We start from the raw sequence: 17,752 nt of genomic DNA, 5'->3' as shown, positions 1-17,752 counted from the left end.
AGAATCCAATTCTGTACTGTTTATTCTTCTCCCAACAACCCCCACTACGGTTTTAGGACATGTTATGAAACAAAAAAAAAAATATTTGACTTACACAAAAGTGGATTCTCGAGGAACCCGAGTTCGAATCCGCACCACACTAGATTTCCACTTGCGTCGTCACCGGAGCTTTTCATATTCTCTCTGGAGAATGGTTTACCAAACATGGAAGTTTTGGTTTTACAAATTATAAATTATAAATAATCGATCTTAGCAAAATAAGAAGATCTCCATGAGTATTACCAAAAAAAAGAAGAAGATTTCCATTAGCTTTAATCCAAAGATAAAGAGAAGATTGTCGTTACAAAAACAAATGAAAATACAAATAAAATAATAACACAAGTAACATTTTACACGTGCAGGAAAAACGAGATGAAAGTTGTGTTCTGTCCAAATTTCGCCGTTCCGTTGCCAGCTTTTCTCTCGTATGTTCATGATCCTTCTCTCTCTTCGACCACGACACATACGTAACACAACACGCGATACACGCACACACTCATATTTATATAAATCAAATCGACTAGCTCAATCACATCATCATCAATAACGTCAGAAGCCTTTCATTATTGCTTTACTCACAATTAAAAGATGGAGATGCAAAGTAATTGCGACTTGGAACTTCGCCTTCTTCCTCCTTGTGATCCACGCAGCTCTGAAAATCTACAACCAAAGCAAGAACCTCAGAAAATGGTTATTTTCTACAACGGTCACGTATTTGTTTCTTCAGATCTTACCCATCTCCAGGTACTGTAAACATGCATTTACGTATCCATAGTATCTAAATTGTAAAATTTTATTAGGAGCAACCCCATTAAGGAGTTTTCAAGTTGAAGTTTTCAAGTGTGTGCATATAAATTTATTGTATTTTATTAAAAGTATATTTATTGTTTGTAACATTTTGAGAACTCCTCATTAGAGTTGCTCTAACAATGGTTTTTAACTTGATGCAGGCAAAAGCTATATTATCACTAGCAAGTGGAGACATGAAAGAAAAATCATTATCATTGGAAAGTTCAGACGGCTCGGATCCTTCAACAGTCCCTAACATTTTGACCCGAAAGGCCTCCATGAAGAGATCTCTTCGTCGTTTTCTTCAGAAACGAAATGTTCGGATCCAGGCTTCTTGTCCTTACCACCATTCTTGATAATTTTTGTGTATTTTATTTCAGTTTTTTTTTTCATGTTAAGACATTACGCTAGCACAGTGTTTTTTTTAGTTTATACGGACTGATTTTCCGTGTTCTTGACGGATTACAAATACTTGAATTGTCTGACAAAAAAAAAAAAAAAAAAACAAATACTTGAATTGTTGAAGAGTTAGTTTGGCCAAGAACTTAAACACTACAAGAAAATCAAACATTTCTGACCGAACTTCTGACCGATATTTTTTTGGTCGGATATTTCCGACAGATTTCCAACAGAATTCTGATTTGGTCAGAACTTTCCGACAGCTACAAAGTCGACAGAAAACTGTCGGAAATTTCCGACCGTTTACTGACGGCAATAATTTAAAATATTATCCATCCGAAATCTGTCGGAAATCTGTCAGAAATTTCTAACCGAACACAGTCGTCGGACATCGGTCAGAAATTTCCAACCGATTTCTAACCAAAATTCGAACGTTTTTATAGCCGTTGGAAATCGGTCAGAAACGGTCAAAAGTCCGTCAGAAATTTGTCTTTAAATATCACAACGCCGGTTCTGGCTCATTCACAAATTCAATTATAAAAAACAATTCTCTACCAATCAAAATGTTTTCCTCAAATCATAATGAATATTTTAGGTCTTGGATGGATCACAATCATCAAGATCCATCAACTGGACTTTTGACAGAAGAGTTTGCGGAAGGTCTTCAACAATTCATGTCATTTGCCTCAAACCAGCCGAGAACTTTGGAAACGGGTAAGATGTAATGTCCTTGTCCAAATTGTCAAAATCGTAGATTTGGTACGGTTAGTGGTGTATGGAAGCACTTATATAATAGAGGATTTATGGCGGGTTATAAAGTTTGGTATTCGCATGGTGAAACTGATTCTACGGTGAATTTATGTAGTGCTAGTGAAGAAAATAACATGGGGGGGTAGGAGAACAACAAGGTGGCTTAGATGAACATATAGGAACTGTTCAAATGGTTGAAGATAGGTATAGAGTAGAGAAACCAAACTTTGAAGCGCAGAAATTCTATGATATGTTAGATGCAGCAAAACAGCCGTTATATGATGGTTGTAGAGATGGTATTTCACCTCTTTCAGCTGCAACAAGGATGATGTCTATTAAAACAGATTATAACTTAAGCGAAGATTGTGTTGATGCGATAGCTGGTTTTGTGAAAGATATATTGCCGGAAGATAACCTTTCACCAGCTACCTATTATGAGATACAAAAGTTAGTTTTAGGGTTGGGTTTGCCCTATCAAATGATAGATGTTTGCATCGACAACTGTATGCTATACTGGAGAAGGGATGTTGATCGTACTAGTTGTCGATTTTGTCACAAACCACGGTTTCAAAAAACAAGTCGAAAGACTAAAATCCCGTATAAGAGAATGTGGTACTTGCCAATAACAGACCGACTAAAGAGGTTATACCAATCCAAACATACCGCCGAGGCTATGAGATGGCATGGTGAACACAACAGCAACGGAGAAATTGCTCATCCATCAGACGCAAAAGCCTGGCAACATTTTCAGTCAGTGTATCCTAGTTTTGCATCTGAGAGAAGAAATGTTTACCTTGGATTAAGTACGGATGGATTCAACCCGTTCGGAAGCCATGGGAGACAATATTCTCTTTGGCCAGTTATTGTAACACCATACAATTTACCTCCATCATTGTGCATGAAACGAGAGTTTCTCTTTCTCACAATTCTAGTTCCTGGTCCTGCGCATCCTAAAAGATCCCTTGATGTCTATTTGCAACCATTGATTCATGAGTTGAAAATGCTATGGGCCGAAGGAGTTGAAGTGTATGATATATCTGCTAGGGAGAATTTTATAATGCGTGCAGTGCTTATGTGGACCATAAGTGACTTTCCCGCATACGGAATGTTATCTGGATGGACAACACACGGAAGATTAGCGTGTGACAGTGGTTTGATTGTCATAGACGATATCTACCCCATGACCATCCGTATCGAAAAAGCACCACTTTGTTTACTAAGAACAAAAAGGTGTTTGATGGTCTGCCACCAGAAATAGATGGAAAATCTATCCTGACTCAACTCAGAGATTTTGGTGTGGAATCGACAGCTAAATGTGGGGGAGATGGGCATGATCCAGTTTATGGATATGGCGAAAATCACAACTGGCACAAGAAAAGTATTTTTTGGAAGTTGCCGTATTGGGAGAACCATTTACTTAGGCATAATTTAGATGTGATGCATATAGAGAAGAATATCTTTGACAACATCATGAATACCATTCTCGATGTCAAGGGAAAGACGAAAGACAACCTGAAGTCCAGATTAGACTTGCCAGATATATGTGCCCGAGAATCTCTCCACGTGGATGGGAGAGGAAAACTTCCAATGCCTATTTATCGGTTAGATGCAGCTGCAAAGCAAGAGTTCTTCGACTGGATTATAGATAGCGTCAAATTCCCAGATGGATATGCGTCTAATCTAAGGAACAGTGTTAATCACGAAGAAAGAAAGTTTTCTGGTTTGAAAAGTCATGATGCAGCGTCTTCTCCCATTTTGCTTTGCTGGTCTTCTTCCAAAACATGTACATGAAGCAATAGCGGGTAAATTTAGTATTCAATAACTTCTTCACATGTTACATAGTATCTTTTCATATCTAACATAATTTTTTCTTTGTTACAGGAATAGCAGCTTTCTTTCGAGATTTGTGCTCGAGATCATTAACAGCAGATGGAATCAGAAACTTGAAAGAAAAGATTCCGATAATCCAATGCAATCTCGAGAAGATTTTTCCACCTTCCTTTTTTGATGTTATGGAGCATCTTCCAATCCATCTCGCTCGAGAAGCAGAACTTGGGGGCCCGGTTCAATATCGATGGATGTACCTGGTTGAGCGTTCTATGTATCATTTCAAGCAGAAAGTGAAAAATTTAAGCCGAGTTGAGGGTTCAATTGTTTCACAAAGCATCAATGAGGAAACATCCCAGTTCGCTGCTTACTATTTTTCCCCCGAAGTACAAACTAAAAGTCGAAAACCATCAAGACATGATGATGGAGGGCAGAGAACAGTTTATCCTGTCGAGGTGCCTACCATATTTTCCCAAATTGGTCGAGTAAGTGGAAAAGGAAAAAGTAGAAGACTCACCGAACAAGAGCACATGCACTTACATAAGTACATTTTAGCAAACTGCGAAGAAGTAATGACATACGAAAGGTAGTTCTGTTTTAGTATGATATATTAAGAATCCTATTTTGTTAATAAATTTGTAACTAATTATGATTTCAATGGCAGGATTTACATGGAGCAAATAAGGGGTGCATATCCTAATTACACTGAAGATCAGCTTTCTGCACTAAAGGAAAACGAGTTCGTAAATTGGCTAAAATTCTATGTAAGTTTTTTGAAATATATTCTCTATTACTTCTGAATTTTTGTTTTTTTGTACATGGGGCATTACTTAAATTTGTGACTACTATGCAGGTAAGGTTTCTCTTGTCCAGAGGAGATCCTATTCAGCCATGGTTAGAGGAGTTGGCCCTTGGTCCCAAATTTGTTGCTGTGTCGTACCCGATGTATTGCACGCGTGGATATGCTTTTAAGATTTTCAGCGAAAACACTACGCAGCCAACTATAAATCATGGTATATCTGCTAGATCTGGCGAAGTAATCTACTATGGTATTTTGCGTGAGATATTGGAGATTCACTATCCGGGGATCCTTAATTTTAGGTGTGTTGCCTTCTTTGCTGATTGGTACAACCCGATAGTTGGATATGGTGTACGAATTGACGAGTTCGGAGTAACATCAGTTCATTCCAGAAGAAGTCTTGCAAACTATGATCCGTTCATTCCGGCTTCACAAGCTGATCAAGTCACTTATATTCGGTATCCTCGTGTGAGGAATAAACAAGACCCTTGGATCACCGTGACCCATATAACTCCACGGGGGAAATTGGAAGGAGTTTCGGATAAGGCTGCGATGCAACAATCCTCGAGCAATGCCATAGGTGATCTTCTTGTTGATGGCACCGAAATTGATCTTGTTGTTGATTTTACGGGTGTAGGTGCCAACGAAGTATTCTCAGATTCGGAGTCGGAGAACGGAGAATTCAACGAACACTCGGGTTCGTCAGCTACCAATTCGTCTAATTTGGATTAATTAAAACTTTTATAATTCAGAAAAGATATTATATCTGTTGTAATGTTTTGGAGAAAATATTTTTTAGTACGTTTACGTACTTTTAAATAAAATATTTTGTCATATGTTTTATTTTATTTTAATGAATGTTTCAAAGTGGATATTTTTTTTTAAAAAAAATATTCAATATTTTTTTAAAAATATTATAAGTTAGAAAGATATTATATATTTTCTAATGTTTAAGAGAAAATACTTTTAAATAAAATATTTTCTCTGGTCCGACGGATTTCTGACCGGTTTCGGTCGGAATTTTCTGACCGGTTTCCAACCATTATTGCGGTCGGAACGTGTTTTATATATTCAGAAACGCATTAACCCTAATCCCTGTCCTCCCCCTCTAGACGAAATCGCCTCCTTGTTTCATCCTTACCTCCGTCGATCTCCCCTCCGTTCTCCGTCGCTCTCCCCCTCCGTTCGCCGTCGCTCTCCCCCTCCGTTCTCCATTGCTTTCCCCCTCCGTTCTCCGTCGATCTCGCGGTCCCTTCATTCCGTCGAGCTCGCGGTCCCTTCATTCTATCGAGCTCGCGGTCCCTTCATTCCGTCGAGCTCGCGGTCCTTTCATTCCGTCGAGCTCGCGGTCCCTTCATTCCGATCTCTCTCCCTCTCTCTCTCTCAAAAAATCTCAGCCGAAAGATGTAAGTTTTATGACTTTCATCTATTTAGTTTAGGTTTTAGGAAAAATCGGGTTTGCTTATGGGAAAATTTCTCGTCTATGATTTTGATAGATTCTTGGTCTGCTTCGTGTAAATGAATCATCGGTTTTTATTTTGTCAAATGATTTGGTCGGTTATGTCAAAAACATAAGTGTCAAACTCTGTGTCAAAACTCTGTGTCAAAAACATTTCAATTCTTGTTCTAAGTGTTAATTTTTTTTTACTCGAGGTCTTATGCGGATTTTCTCGCCGGTTCTTTTCCATCTTCCTCGTCTGCTGGTCTGGGTTCCCCGGCTACACAAGGAACAAGTGTCCCTCAGCCACAGCCAGCATCAATCATCGAGGATAGGTTACTGAACGAGTTGTTGGTGGCACCAGGACGAGAGTTGCTTCCTAAGCTGAGCCCAAATGGAGAACCAAATACTAGCTGGTAAATTTTGAATTCTTTATCTAATCATTTCTATTTTCCTATGTGCTTATGTATTCATTGTTATAGGTTTAGGCGAAGCAATCGCAATGCAATTTGCAAGTCGATTTTGAAGTGCTTTCACAGTCTCCTTCAGTTGCCTTATCCGACGTATGCACATGTTCCATTAGAAATTCAGAAGATGTGGCTCCGTTCATTTGCGGTAATGTCTTTTTGTAATGTAAATGTCCGCTTGGTTACAGATTAATTTCGACTTATGCATATGTTTGTTGTGTTTGCACGTTCATTGCAGCAAGATTGGAACTGGGACCCTCGTTTCACCAATGATGTGCGGACAGCCTTTAATTTGCAGGCTAGAAAGCAGTACACGAGCAACGTGACTGAGTGGAAGAAAAAGTGGAGGCTGAAGAAGGATAAACCCATATGTCTGAATCAAGATGTGTGCGATGGGTTTAAAGCCTATTGGCAGCTCGATGCTACTGCACATATTGCAGCTACCAATTCTGTTAATAGAAGAAGCAAACGTGGTGGAAAAGGTGAAGCAGTACACAATGGTGGTGCTAAGACACGAGAGGAACGTGAGATAGAAATGGTAATCGGTGTCTTATTTTTTCAATTTTATTAATTTCATCATATACATTGAACTGATACTCTTATATCATTTGTGTGTTTATTGGAAGACTGCTGAAAGAGGTGGAGTGCCACCAGATTGGTTAGAATTGATGAGGGATATGCACACCAATAAACAAACCGCTGAGGTTCAAGATCCTGTTGCGAGAGAGCTGTTGGCAACTCTGAGTAAGCTGAAGGAGGACAAAGAAGCACAACTTCAGCAGTCTCAGTTGTCTGCGAATGATGGATCTATGGCTTCTAACATGCTGTCCCGCGAAGAGATCAACCAACTGGTTCTCGAGGTATGTCTACTTTATGTGGTCAGTTGTTATTTTTTTTTCTCCAGCCAAGAACTTAGAATTTTAGGATTCGTTCTCAAGCTTGTAATATAGGTTTGGTTTCACTTCGGTAGAACTGTCAGTTTGAATTCAGTTAAGGGTTGTCTGACTTTGTATATAGAAAAACAGACACTGACCCAGTTTATTTCTTCTTCAGTTAGATTTTGGAGCGGTTACTTCAAATCCAGCTGCTTGATATGTTAACAAGTTATATTATAAAATTTTAAATTCTTTCTACTCTTCTTTTGTAGAATGTTCCTATTAAGAAGGGTCGTCGGTATGGTATCGGTCGTACCTCCGAAGCTATCTCAACCTCATCATCTCAGCACTCAGTTTCTTCCTCAAGTATTCTTCAGTACATCGATCGGATGAAGACGGAGCTTGATGAAGAGCGGACAAAACATCGAGCTATTGAGGAAGAGCTTCGTCGCGTGACCGTTTTCATTTCCAACCTTTGCCCCAAGCAGTACTCTGCAACTCAAACCCAGCCGGACTCTGCAACCCAAAGCCCCGACGATCGATGTTTCTAGTAAGGAACTTTGGTTATTTTTTTTACTTGCTGGACCTTTGCCAACCGTTTTGGTATGTTTTTTTTAACTTGTTTTGGTGTGATTAATCACTTTGGTATGTTTGTACAATCTATGACCATGTAAATTAATTATTTTATGTATGTTTGTTTAACTTTGCAAATTTTATTATAAAAATTCGACTTTTAAAAATTTTATGTATGTTTGTACATTTCAGTATTTTATATTTCAAACTGAAATAAGCGTTTCTGACCGATGAACCTGTCAGAAATATCCGACCGATGAACCCGTCAAAACTTTCTGACCGTAATTTCCGTCAAAACTTTCCGACCGTTATTTCCGTCAATATTTTCTGACCGAAACACCCGTCAAACATTTCCGACCGCTACTATGGTCAGAAGTTTCTGACGGATATTTCTGACGGAAGTTCCGTCAGAAATTTCCGACCGAAATAATTCGTCGGTTTTCGGTCAGCCATTTTTGACCGTTTCTGACCGCAAAAAAATTTCTGACCATATAGATCTGACGGTCAGATCCGTCGGAAATCCGCCAGAGCAGGCCATTTCCGACCGTTTTCCAACGGATATGACGGTCAGAAATTACTCATTTTCTTGTAGTGAAATGTGTACTATAGAGATAATTATGTCCTATAATGCTCAGCGGTTAGAAGTTTCCATCAGCTCAAACTGGCTTCGGAGTCCATAAGATTTTTGAGGCATAAGGGACTATATCCTTTGCGATATAAGACCGATACTGATATTTCTTCATCACACTATCAGATATTTCAATCGCTATTCGATCTCATGAAGATGAGACAAAGAACTCTTCAAATGATGTATCAAATTAGAAGTTTTGATTCTTGGAGGGTACGCCGGTGCAAAACCCAATTTATCAAAGGGTGAGCCGGAGTTTTTGAATACTTTTGGAGCTTACAGAAAGGAATCTATAGAGTTACTACGATAAGACCTGCGCAATTTATATAAAAATTATTTAAAAAATATTATACAAAAAAATATATTTATATTTTTGATTGAATTAATATTTTGGTCTTTAAGCATTTTTTATTAATTTTTTGTTAATTACATAATTTATTTACTCATGAGCTGATCCCATTTTTTAAAAAAAAAAAGGTCAAAAAATCATTTACCGCATAAGAACCTAACGTTTAGGTCAAAAAATCTCGAATCTATTTGATTACAATGAAACCATGCCAGCTCGGTATTATATCATGATTTAGTAATTTAAAAATTAATTATGGTTATGAGAAGTTTACGTTCACGTGTCAATCCTATCTATCTTCAATATTTTTCTCTTTTTTCATTTTGGTTATTGTTCGATATAAATATTGATTTTAAAATTTATTCTCATTTCGCTTGTTTGTTTTGACCTTAGATTTATAAAATGCTTATGATTTAAAATAATTAAAGAGATACATACTTAAGTTAAGATATGCATTTTTTGCAGAATAAATATTTTATATTTATTTTATGTTTTTCTGCATATTATGAAATAATAAAATAAATAATAAAATAATAAGTATATATATTAAATAAATAAGAAATCAGTTACTATTATGCAATAAATTGGTGTATGCATAGAAATCAAACTATCACTCTTTTTTTTTTTTGGATGAAATATCAAATTTATTGATCAACTAGGTAAAAGAATTACATTTACAAAGAATCAGATTATGAAGAATATACTGAAAGTAGAAAAGAATAGGGAGACCTATAGAAAGACCCCCCTCTGCCTAAGCCGTGAGCTCGAACCATCTATGTAGCAGTCCAGCATATCGATGCTGCGGACCATACTTCAGCGACACTATCCTATTTCTCATCGATCGATCAATGGCCTTATGCATTTGGTTCGTCGATACCCAGTTGCCCTGATGCCGCCTTGAGTTTCTCTCTCTCCATATGTGGTAAATGACTGTTTGGAAGATCATCTTGAGTAGGATGGAGTCAATTTTATTTGCCCTTTTGCATTTGATCGCATTGAGTGTGATATACCAGTCAGGGTTGGTCCTGCGTCCAAAGAACCCTCTCCCTAGACCTTCCCAGACAGTGAAGGAGTAGGGACAAGCAAAGAAGAGATGATCTCTTGTCTCATCCCTTTCTCCACAAAGTCCACACCCCTGCGTAATACCCCAGCTCCTCATCCTGTCTCCGGTAAAAAACCGGTTTTGCACTGCTAACCAAGTGATAAAAGCGTACCGAGGTGTGCTCTGCGTGAACCATACAGCCTCAGACCAGTCTACCTTAGGCTTTTTGTGCCTAATCTGCTCCCAAGTACTTGCAGTCGAGAAACTGTCTTGAAACTCATCCTCTCCTCGCTTCCACAGAACCAGATCATCTCCCCTGTCTTCATCAGGAACCGGCATTGCGAGTATCTGATTGTATAGAGTCTGGAACCTCCTGCTGCGCTTATTCCTCAAACTCCAGCCATCCCTGGAGACCGCATCACACACCAGCGCTCTTCGAGGTAGGCCCAAATATGTTGTGCCTATGGCTCCTGTGACATCAACCAACTTCCCTGAACCCATCCAATTATCAAACCAGAAAGACGTAGTTGATCCATCCCGAACCTCCATTTTCATAAACTCATACGCTAAGTAACTTCCTCCAAATCCAAGATCCCTTACTGTCATCCCTCACATCCCAAAAGAAGTTTTGTCTAAGCAGATAGTGCTTAATCCAACAGACCCATAAGGATGTTGTTTGAGTAAAGAGAAGCCATATAAGCCTCAACGTGTAGACTTTAGAAGTATCTCGCAGTCTCCTAACTCCAAACCCTCCTTCTTCCTTGGGATAACACACGTCTGCCCAACTCACTCTAGCCTTGTGGGTTTGTGTTGGCGATCCCGACCAAAGGAAGGTACTACACATGCTTTCTATTGTATCCAAACATTTTGCTGGAAGAATAAAAGCCGAGCTCCAAAAGGTCACCATGCCCACAATAACCGATTATATTAACTGGAGCCGACCCGCAAAGGACAAGCCCTTATTAGACCAACAGAGCATCTTTCTTCTGATCTTGTCTATCAATGGCTCACAGTCGTGAGCTGTTAAGGACTTGGTGGTTAAAGGCATCCTTAAGTATCGGATAGGGAGATTTTCAACTCCAATTCCCAAGGATTCTGCTTCAGTAATCATGGCCATTTGAGCACTCCCTGCTACAAATATTTGAGATTTTGCTGCGTTTATGTGGAGACCAGACAAATCAGCAAACTCCTTCATAACCTATATAACCCCATTTACCGACTCAATGGTACCATCAGTGAAGACCAGAATGTCGTCAGCGAAACTTAGATGAGTAAGCCTAACTCCCTGACACTGAGGATGATAGGCGAATTTCCTGTCCTCAGCTGCTTGATTCAGTAGTTTTGAAAGTATATTACTCAGTTTGACGTACAGATAAGGCGATAACGAGCAACCCTGCCGTATTCCACGTGCGCTGGTGAAGAAACCTTCAAGGCTGCCATTTACTGAGACCGAAAAGGAAGCTGTTGAGATGCATAACCTGATCCAGTTGATGAACTGTGATGGTAGCCCCATCGCCTGAAGTACTGAGACAATAAAAGACCACTTGACTGTGTCAAATGCTTTAGAAATGTCAAATTTTATAGCACATCTTGCTGAGCAGGAATCCTTGTGATACCCATTTACTAACTCGGAGGCCAAGAGAACATTTTCCAGCAGCAGCCTCTCTTTTATAAAAGCGCTCTGATTTGCCTCAATAGCTCCTGGAAAAATGAGCTTCAGCCTGTTAGCTAACACCTTCGAGATAACCTTATACAGTAGATTGCAACACGCTATGGCCTGAAGTCCTTCATCTTCTCAGCACCTACAAACTTTGGGATCAGCGTTAGACTTGTTGCGTTGATTCCAGTAGGGAGAAAACCAAGGAGGAAAAAGGACTGAATTGCCGTAATAAAATCCCTGCCAATCACAGGCCAAGCCGCAACATAGAATTCTTTTTTATAACCGTCTGGTCCCGACACTTTGCCGTTTGGTAATGAGAGCAGGGCCTCATATATCTCGCGTCCTGAGACAGGAGCAGCCAGCTTTGAACAGACGTCCCCTGGGCATCTTTATGTCAGAAGATCACAGAGCTCATCGCTTGTAACCTCTGCTGCAGTCAAATCTTGAGATTGCAGGAATCTCTGGAAGTACGCAACCGCTTCTCGCTTAATGTCGACAGCCCCCGTGAGCACTTCTCCAGTCTCGGTATAATCAGTCTTCTAATGGTGTTTCGAGCAGTACGGGTCTGGACATAACGGTGATAGAAGACTGTGTTTTGATCTCCAGCCTACAGCCATCTGATACACGACTTTTGTAGCCAAAACTTCTCATCTATTTTTGCAAGTTTTTGCCAACGATCGGAAGCTTCAGACTCCTGAACACAGTTTTCAGGACTGGGATTCACGAGCACTTTATTCTGACATTCGCAGAGTTCCTTGTATGCTTGCTTGGTTCTGTTTGACAAATCGCCAAATCTAGAACGGTTTAGAGCTCTGAGATTGAACTTAAGCAGCTTTAGTTTCTTGTGGAAGGAAGATAGGGCTGAGCGCGAGTGATAAAGATGAGGCGATGTATCCCAAACTTCCTTGACTGTGTGCAAGAAATCTTCGTGTTCCACAAGATAATTAAAGAAACGAAATGGCTTTCTAGATTCATCAAGTTGTCCTGAGAGCCTAACCAGACATCTTGCATGATCTGAAACCCCTCCCGCTTCAAATTTAGCAAAAGACTGAGGATATCGCTGCATCCATTCCCCATTCACCAGTGCCCTGTCAAGATTTTTGCCAATAGGATCTGCATCCCTTTTGTTCCACCATGTAAAAAGAGCTCCAACATATGATAGATCCGACAACGCACAGTCGGTTGTTACTTCTTGAAACTGCATCATACCAATCTGATCAGTTCGATAATCTAGAGCACGAGAATGCTCAGAAGACGATAAGGTCTCATTGAAGTCACCAATGAGTATCCACGGTAAATGCAGATGAGAGTAAGCTGCTTGAGTTGCTCTCAGATCTCTCCAAAGCTGAGTCCTTTCTGCTGACGTATTGTGCGCATAGATAGCTGAGCATATGAACTCCTGCCCCGTTTCTGGTATCTGAATGGCGCAAGATATGATCTGATAACTCATGTGCAATTTTGTTACCACTACCTCCTCGCTAGACCAGCAGAACCAGATCCTACCAAGCTGATGGTGCTCATAGTTAGTTATAACTTGCCAATGAGGCATAGCCGCGTCCATACACTTTGTCAGCTTTTCTTCATGAACCCTTGTTTCTACTAGACATCCAAACCTTGGCTTCTCAGACTGAATCCAACTTCTAACTGCTCTGTGTTTGCATGGCATGTTAAATCCACGCATATTCCAAGCAAAGAAACTCGTCATAGCTTCCTTACGGAAGATTTTTTTTGTTGTCCTTGCCTGCCCACAAACTTCAGATCTTTTGCTCGGACGATAGATTTCTTTGTTGATTTATTCCCTAAGGTGGGAATCTTTCTTCTTCCTTTTGCTACCTCAGTTTTGGGTTGGACTTCTTTCTTTTCAACTAACTCTCCCTCTTCAATCTCCTCTACCACATGGTTCATATCCTCCTCATGCTGCTTCTCAAGGTCTTCATCCTCTTACTCCAAATCCAGAAGAGGGCTGAAAAGAGATGGTGATCCTAATAAGGTAACGTCATCATCCTTTTGAAACTTGGGACTCCCCATTGAGACACCAGGTTGCTTGCCAGACACCAGCGACCAATTTCCTTCTCCAGCTGCTGGAAAAGACTCAGTTGTTGGCTCAACAATTTGAATACGAGAAGTTTCAATAGAGTCCATAACATCCTCCTCCTGCGATGCCATCTCTAAGTGAACCCCGTTTTGCATAAACGGATTGATAGGTAGAGCTGAGAGCTCCTTCAGCAGGTCTGTAACCACATTTCGTCCTCCTACGTTGCCATCTATAGCCACACTTCCTCCTCGTGCACTCTGCTCCACTGAAACAGAGGGAACTACTTTAAGTCCCCCATTATTCGCCTCCTCACCTCCCCACTTGAGTATCTTAATACTATTTGCTTTACAGTCTGAACCCTTGACAAACACTGCAGCGAGCAGGGAGCCAGGGGTAACTAACTGCAATCTCTCGTTGGTCTCCATTCTTAGCTTTGAAAGTAATCTTCTCCACCAAATAGGTATGCAGGTTCACCTCAGCCAACACACGAGCCACGTCCAACCGAGTACATATTTCCGTATTAGGATGAAGTTTGACAAACTTCCCTGCGGCCCTTGTCAAACACTTCAAACCTTTGTGAGAAAATAGATCGTTGGGGACGCCCTTAAGGTTGATCCACAAGGGCATGGCCGTAAGATCTGGTGGGTTCAAGGCTGATTCAGGGGTCCATTCGCTCACCACCAATGGCACGTCCGAAATGTGCCAGTAACGCCTTTGAATCACTCGAGCTCTCATATGGCTGTTTTCAATACGGAACAAGACCGTGTTCTTTTCAATGAACTGCACATCAATCTTAGAGCCGCTCTTCGAAGAAGCCCAGAGGCGATTCACAGTGGCGTGAATAGATCCCACATGAGGCGCGTCTCCGATGAAGTAGCCGACGGCATAACTCTTCCATAGCAGTTCAGCATCATCAAAGATATCCTTCGGTACATGAATCGCCGCCACTCCATTTACAACATCTATGATGTTAGGAGTTTTCAAGGCTCCTAAGACAAATGTTGTAGTATAGTGAATGTCGAACCAGTTCTGAGGGATGTCAAAGCATCGAGAATGCAAGTACTCACTTAATCTAAGTGCAACCAGTGTTTTTAAATGATTTCTAAGCTAATGAATAAAGCTAATTCAGAATAATAAAAGCGATTAATAAATGATACTTTCTTAACTAAGGAAAAGAGAACTCATGGGCATAGGGATTAGACCTTGGGTGATCAAGTTTCGAACTAAGGATGACAAAAGATCAATCAAACTATCAACCTTAAGCTTAGACACAATCTTAAACAAACTCTATGTCTAGATGAATGTTCATTTACTAACATATCTCAAACATCAAATGTCTTTGGTTGAATAATATGAAAGCAATCATTACTAACAGGTCTATTGGCTATCTTAACACCTTTAACAACAAATGTCTTTGGTAAAGTATGTTAAAAGCTTAGGAGAGCTGTCTCAGGCATTTCATCAAACACCTTGTGGGTGGGAAATGTCTAAAGATCAACTTTTGAGTGGCCAACTCATAAGATGCATTATGAATACTCTACTAGCAAGGAACAAGAATGATCTACACTAAAACATCCTAGAACTAACTTAATCACCTTTGATCTCCCTAACCCATGAATTCAAAAAGGTGATTACTCACTAATTTCCATGATTCCTCTTAAACCCATGGTGGATTTCAGATTAATCATGTAGAGAAATAGATAAGAAATCAACAAGAACACAAGACGAGAGCAATCAAATCTGAATCAAAAGAAGTTTTCACTAGTTCTTCTCTAAAAAAGAGATTGTTTCTTGGTGGCTCCCCAAGTCCTTGACTTAGGTTTAGGCAATCTAAAAACAATAAAACAAATGACCAAAAGGCCCCTGAAATAACATAAAAATCGTCCAATCAAACACGCGGAGCGACCTAGCATAGTCGCTCCCAGGAGGTCGCTCCCGACGCGTTTCTTCGTGTCTCGCCCCGTCAAAATGCGAGCAACTTGAGCTGGTCGCTCTGGCTGGTCGCTCTGGCTGGGAGCGACCTTGGTAGGTCGCTCTGAGGGGTCGCTCCAGGATGCTCGATTTTGGTGTCTCCGGACGAGAGGACGCGAGCGACCTTGGTGTGTCGCTCCAACAAGTCGCTCCGGACTTCGGGAGCGACCTCAGTGGGTCGCTCTGAGAAGTCGCTCTGGGCTTCGTTTTGTGTCGTCTCGCCATGGAAACGCGAGCGACCTCGGAGCGTCGCTCTGAGATGGGTGTCTCACGATAGAAATGCGAGCGACCTCTCCATGTCGCTCTGGCTGGATCGCTCCGGGATGTGTGTCACAGCGACTTCACGGCGTCGCTCCGGTGAGGTCGCTCTGGTGCGCTGCTCGTCCGTTGATCGCTTTAAACACTTCTTTTGAGCTCCAAATGCACCCAAATGCCTCCAAGAACTCCATGTGGTACTCCAATACCTGATAAAGACTCATGTATGCAAAATGCAACCTAAACATGGCTAAATCCTAGTCTATATGATCAAAATGCACATGGGTGAATGGATAAAATAATGTAAATATGCAAGATATCAATCTATCGAGGGAAGATGCTCTTCGATTTGGTTTCGCTTGGTCCACGGCGATTTAGGGCTCGCCCCTCCCGTAGTCTCCTTTGCCGTAGGTCTTTTTTCTGGGTCAGATCCTTCTATGGCAGTCGAGATCGTAATGATGTCGCCGCTGGTAGGGTTTTGCCCATCGCTATTGTCATCGTCGCCCATCCTTCTATCTATTACAAAATAGATTAGCTTTGTAAATTCTTTTTATCAAACTATCACTCTTGTTTATTCGCAATCATTTTTAGAGTAAATAAATCAAAACAATCAATATTATCTATTGTATATGATATATAATTAAATTTAAATGATATTAACATATATATATAGTACACTTTTAATATGAATATTTATCAAATGAAGTTTCTACTCATATGATTTTATGATTATTTGCATATGTGTATAACAAAAGTTTACACCAACGAATTTGTTTTTAATGTGAGATAATTTCAATAATTTATAATCATTTAAAAAAAAATAAAAATTTCAAAATTAAAATACTAACTTTTTTAATATATGTTCAATGCAAATATCAAAATATAAGTATACATTTTCATACGATGTATAGTTCAATTTAAACGATATGAAATATATATATATATAAACATAAAAACCTATTAATATAAAATTATTTCTTCATATGGTCTTATAATCATTGTATTTTAATATAGAAAAAAATTTAAACATTGATCATAAAAATTTATGTAAGACTTTTAATAGTTTTAGTAATTTATACTCGTTTTGAAAAATTCGAAATACAACATATACAAAAACAAATCTAGATTTTTATTATATGATTAATGTAATTATGTAATTTTTTTTGGATAATAAAAATATAAACAAAAATGATAAAAAAGTATACAAATTGTTATCAAATCCTTATTGTTTAAAATCATTAATTGCTATATATATATATATTAATCACATTAGGTAATTCCGTAAGTTTTATTTAAGGAAAGCCTTCGAAACAATAAAGATTTGATATATGCGACCAACTATAGCCTGCGAAATATTATTTTGCTAGAGAGTATAAATCTTAGACTATAGTTTATATAAAGTGTTCTAGAATTCTTTGAAATATGATTTAGAATGCATATACAAGTGCCACATAGAATAGGTTTTTTAAAAAAAATTACAAAATTCAGGTTAGATTTTAAAGATACTCAATTAATATATAGGGGATAATACTCACTTACACAATTAATTAAATAAAATTTAGATAAAATGGTATTTGCCACAATTGTTTTCTCTTTCATTGTCGATAATCCTTTTTTGTCACAGAAATTTTATTAAATGAAAATAAGAGAAATGTCGAAAACACTGACCCAACCCAATCCCAAGAGTTCAATACATAGACGAAAAGGCGTATACGAGCATGATTATCGGAGGTTCTTAGGGTGGGGTTCTTAGCGGAATATAAGAATCCGTCTCTTAACTTTTAACTAAAAAAGCTAAGAATTGGTTCTTAAATAAGAGTTTTAAGAGCCGGTTCTTAATTTTTTTAGTTAAAAGTTAA

The 17,752-nt window shown here is 39.2% G+C and overlaps 3 protein-coding genes across 3 annotated transcripts; 2 read left to right on the top strand and 1 right to left on the bottom strand.

The window, feature by feature from the left end:
* The first annotated feature begins 2,167 nt into the window (after nt 1-2,167).
* Nucleotides 2,168-5,335, top strand: LOC125585783. Its single transcript, XM_048755453.1, has 5 exons — nt 2,168-3,167; nt 3,287-3,697; nt 3,859-4,390; nt 4,469-4,568; nt 4,658-5,335. Exons 1-5 carry the CDS (start codon nt 2,168-2,170, stop codon nt 5,333-5,335), a joined length of 2,721 nt encoding a protein of 906 aa, XP_048611410.1.
* A 786-nt stretch (nt 5,336-6,121) lies between these two features.
* LOC125585782 lies at nt 6,122-7,934 on the top strand. Its single transcript, XM_048755452.1, has 6 exons — nt 6,122-6,132; nt 6,257-6,457; nt 6,524-6,656; nt 6,747-7,046; nt 7,135-7,368; nt 7,656-7,934. The coding sequence occupies exons 1-6, from the start codon at nt 6,122-6,124 to the stop codon at nt 7,932-7,934; spliced, it is 1,158 nt and encodes a 385-aa protein (XP_048611409.1).
* Nucleotides 7,935-9,681: 1,747 nt separating this feature from the next.
* LOC125585781 lies at nt 9,682-10,578 on the bottom strand. The gene has a single exon (XM_048755451.1). The coding sequence runs from the start codon at nt 10,576-10,578 to the stop codon at nt 9,682-9,684; it is 897 nt and encodes a 298-aa protein (XP_048611408.1).
* Nucleotides 10,579-17,752: the final 7,174 nt, after the last annotated feature.

Source organism: Brassica napus, chromosome C4 (assembly GCF_020379485.1).
Source record: "Brassica napus cultivar Da-Ae chromosome C4, Da-Ae, whole genome shotgun sequence".
NCBI lineage: Eukaryota > Viridiplantae > Streptophyta > Magnoliopsida > Brassicales > Brassicaceae > Brassica > Brassica napus.
This window is presented reverse-complemented; position numbering and strand designations above follow the sequence as displayed.

What these genes read in the sequence shown, in the direction of transcription:
- LOC125585783 (XM_048755453.1), top strand. Translation starts at nt 2,168, where the DNA reads ATGGTTGAAGATAGGTATAGAGTAGAGAAACCAAACTTTGAAGCGCAG. An exon ending in TATCTACCCCATGACCATCC is followed by an intron (nt 3,168 to 3,286) that starts GTATCGAAAAAG and finishes TGGAATCGACAG; the next exon opens with CTAAATGTGGGGGAGATGGG. An exon ending in GAAGTAATGACATACGAAAG is followed by an intron (nt 4,391 to 4,468) that starts GTAGTTCTGTTT and finishes TTTCAATGGCAG; the next exon opens with GATTTACATGGAGCAAATAA.
- LOC125585782 (XM_048755452.1), top strand. An exon ending in TGTGGCTCCGTTCATTTGCG is followed by an intron (nt 6,657 to 6,746) that starts GTAATGTCTTTT and finishes CGTTCATTGCAG; the next exon opens with CAAGATTGGAACTGGGACCC. An exon ending in TCAACCAACTGGTTCTCGAG is followed by an intron (nt 7,369 to 7,655) that starts GTATGTCTACTT and finishes CTTCTTTTGTAG; the next exon opens with AATGTTCCTATTAAGAAGGG.
- LOC125585781 (XM_048755451.1), bottom strand. Translation starts at nt 10,578, where the DNA reads ATGACAGTAAGGGATCTTGGATTTGGAGGAAGTTACTTAGCGTATGAG.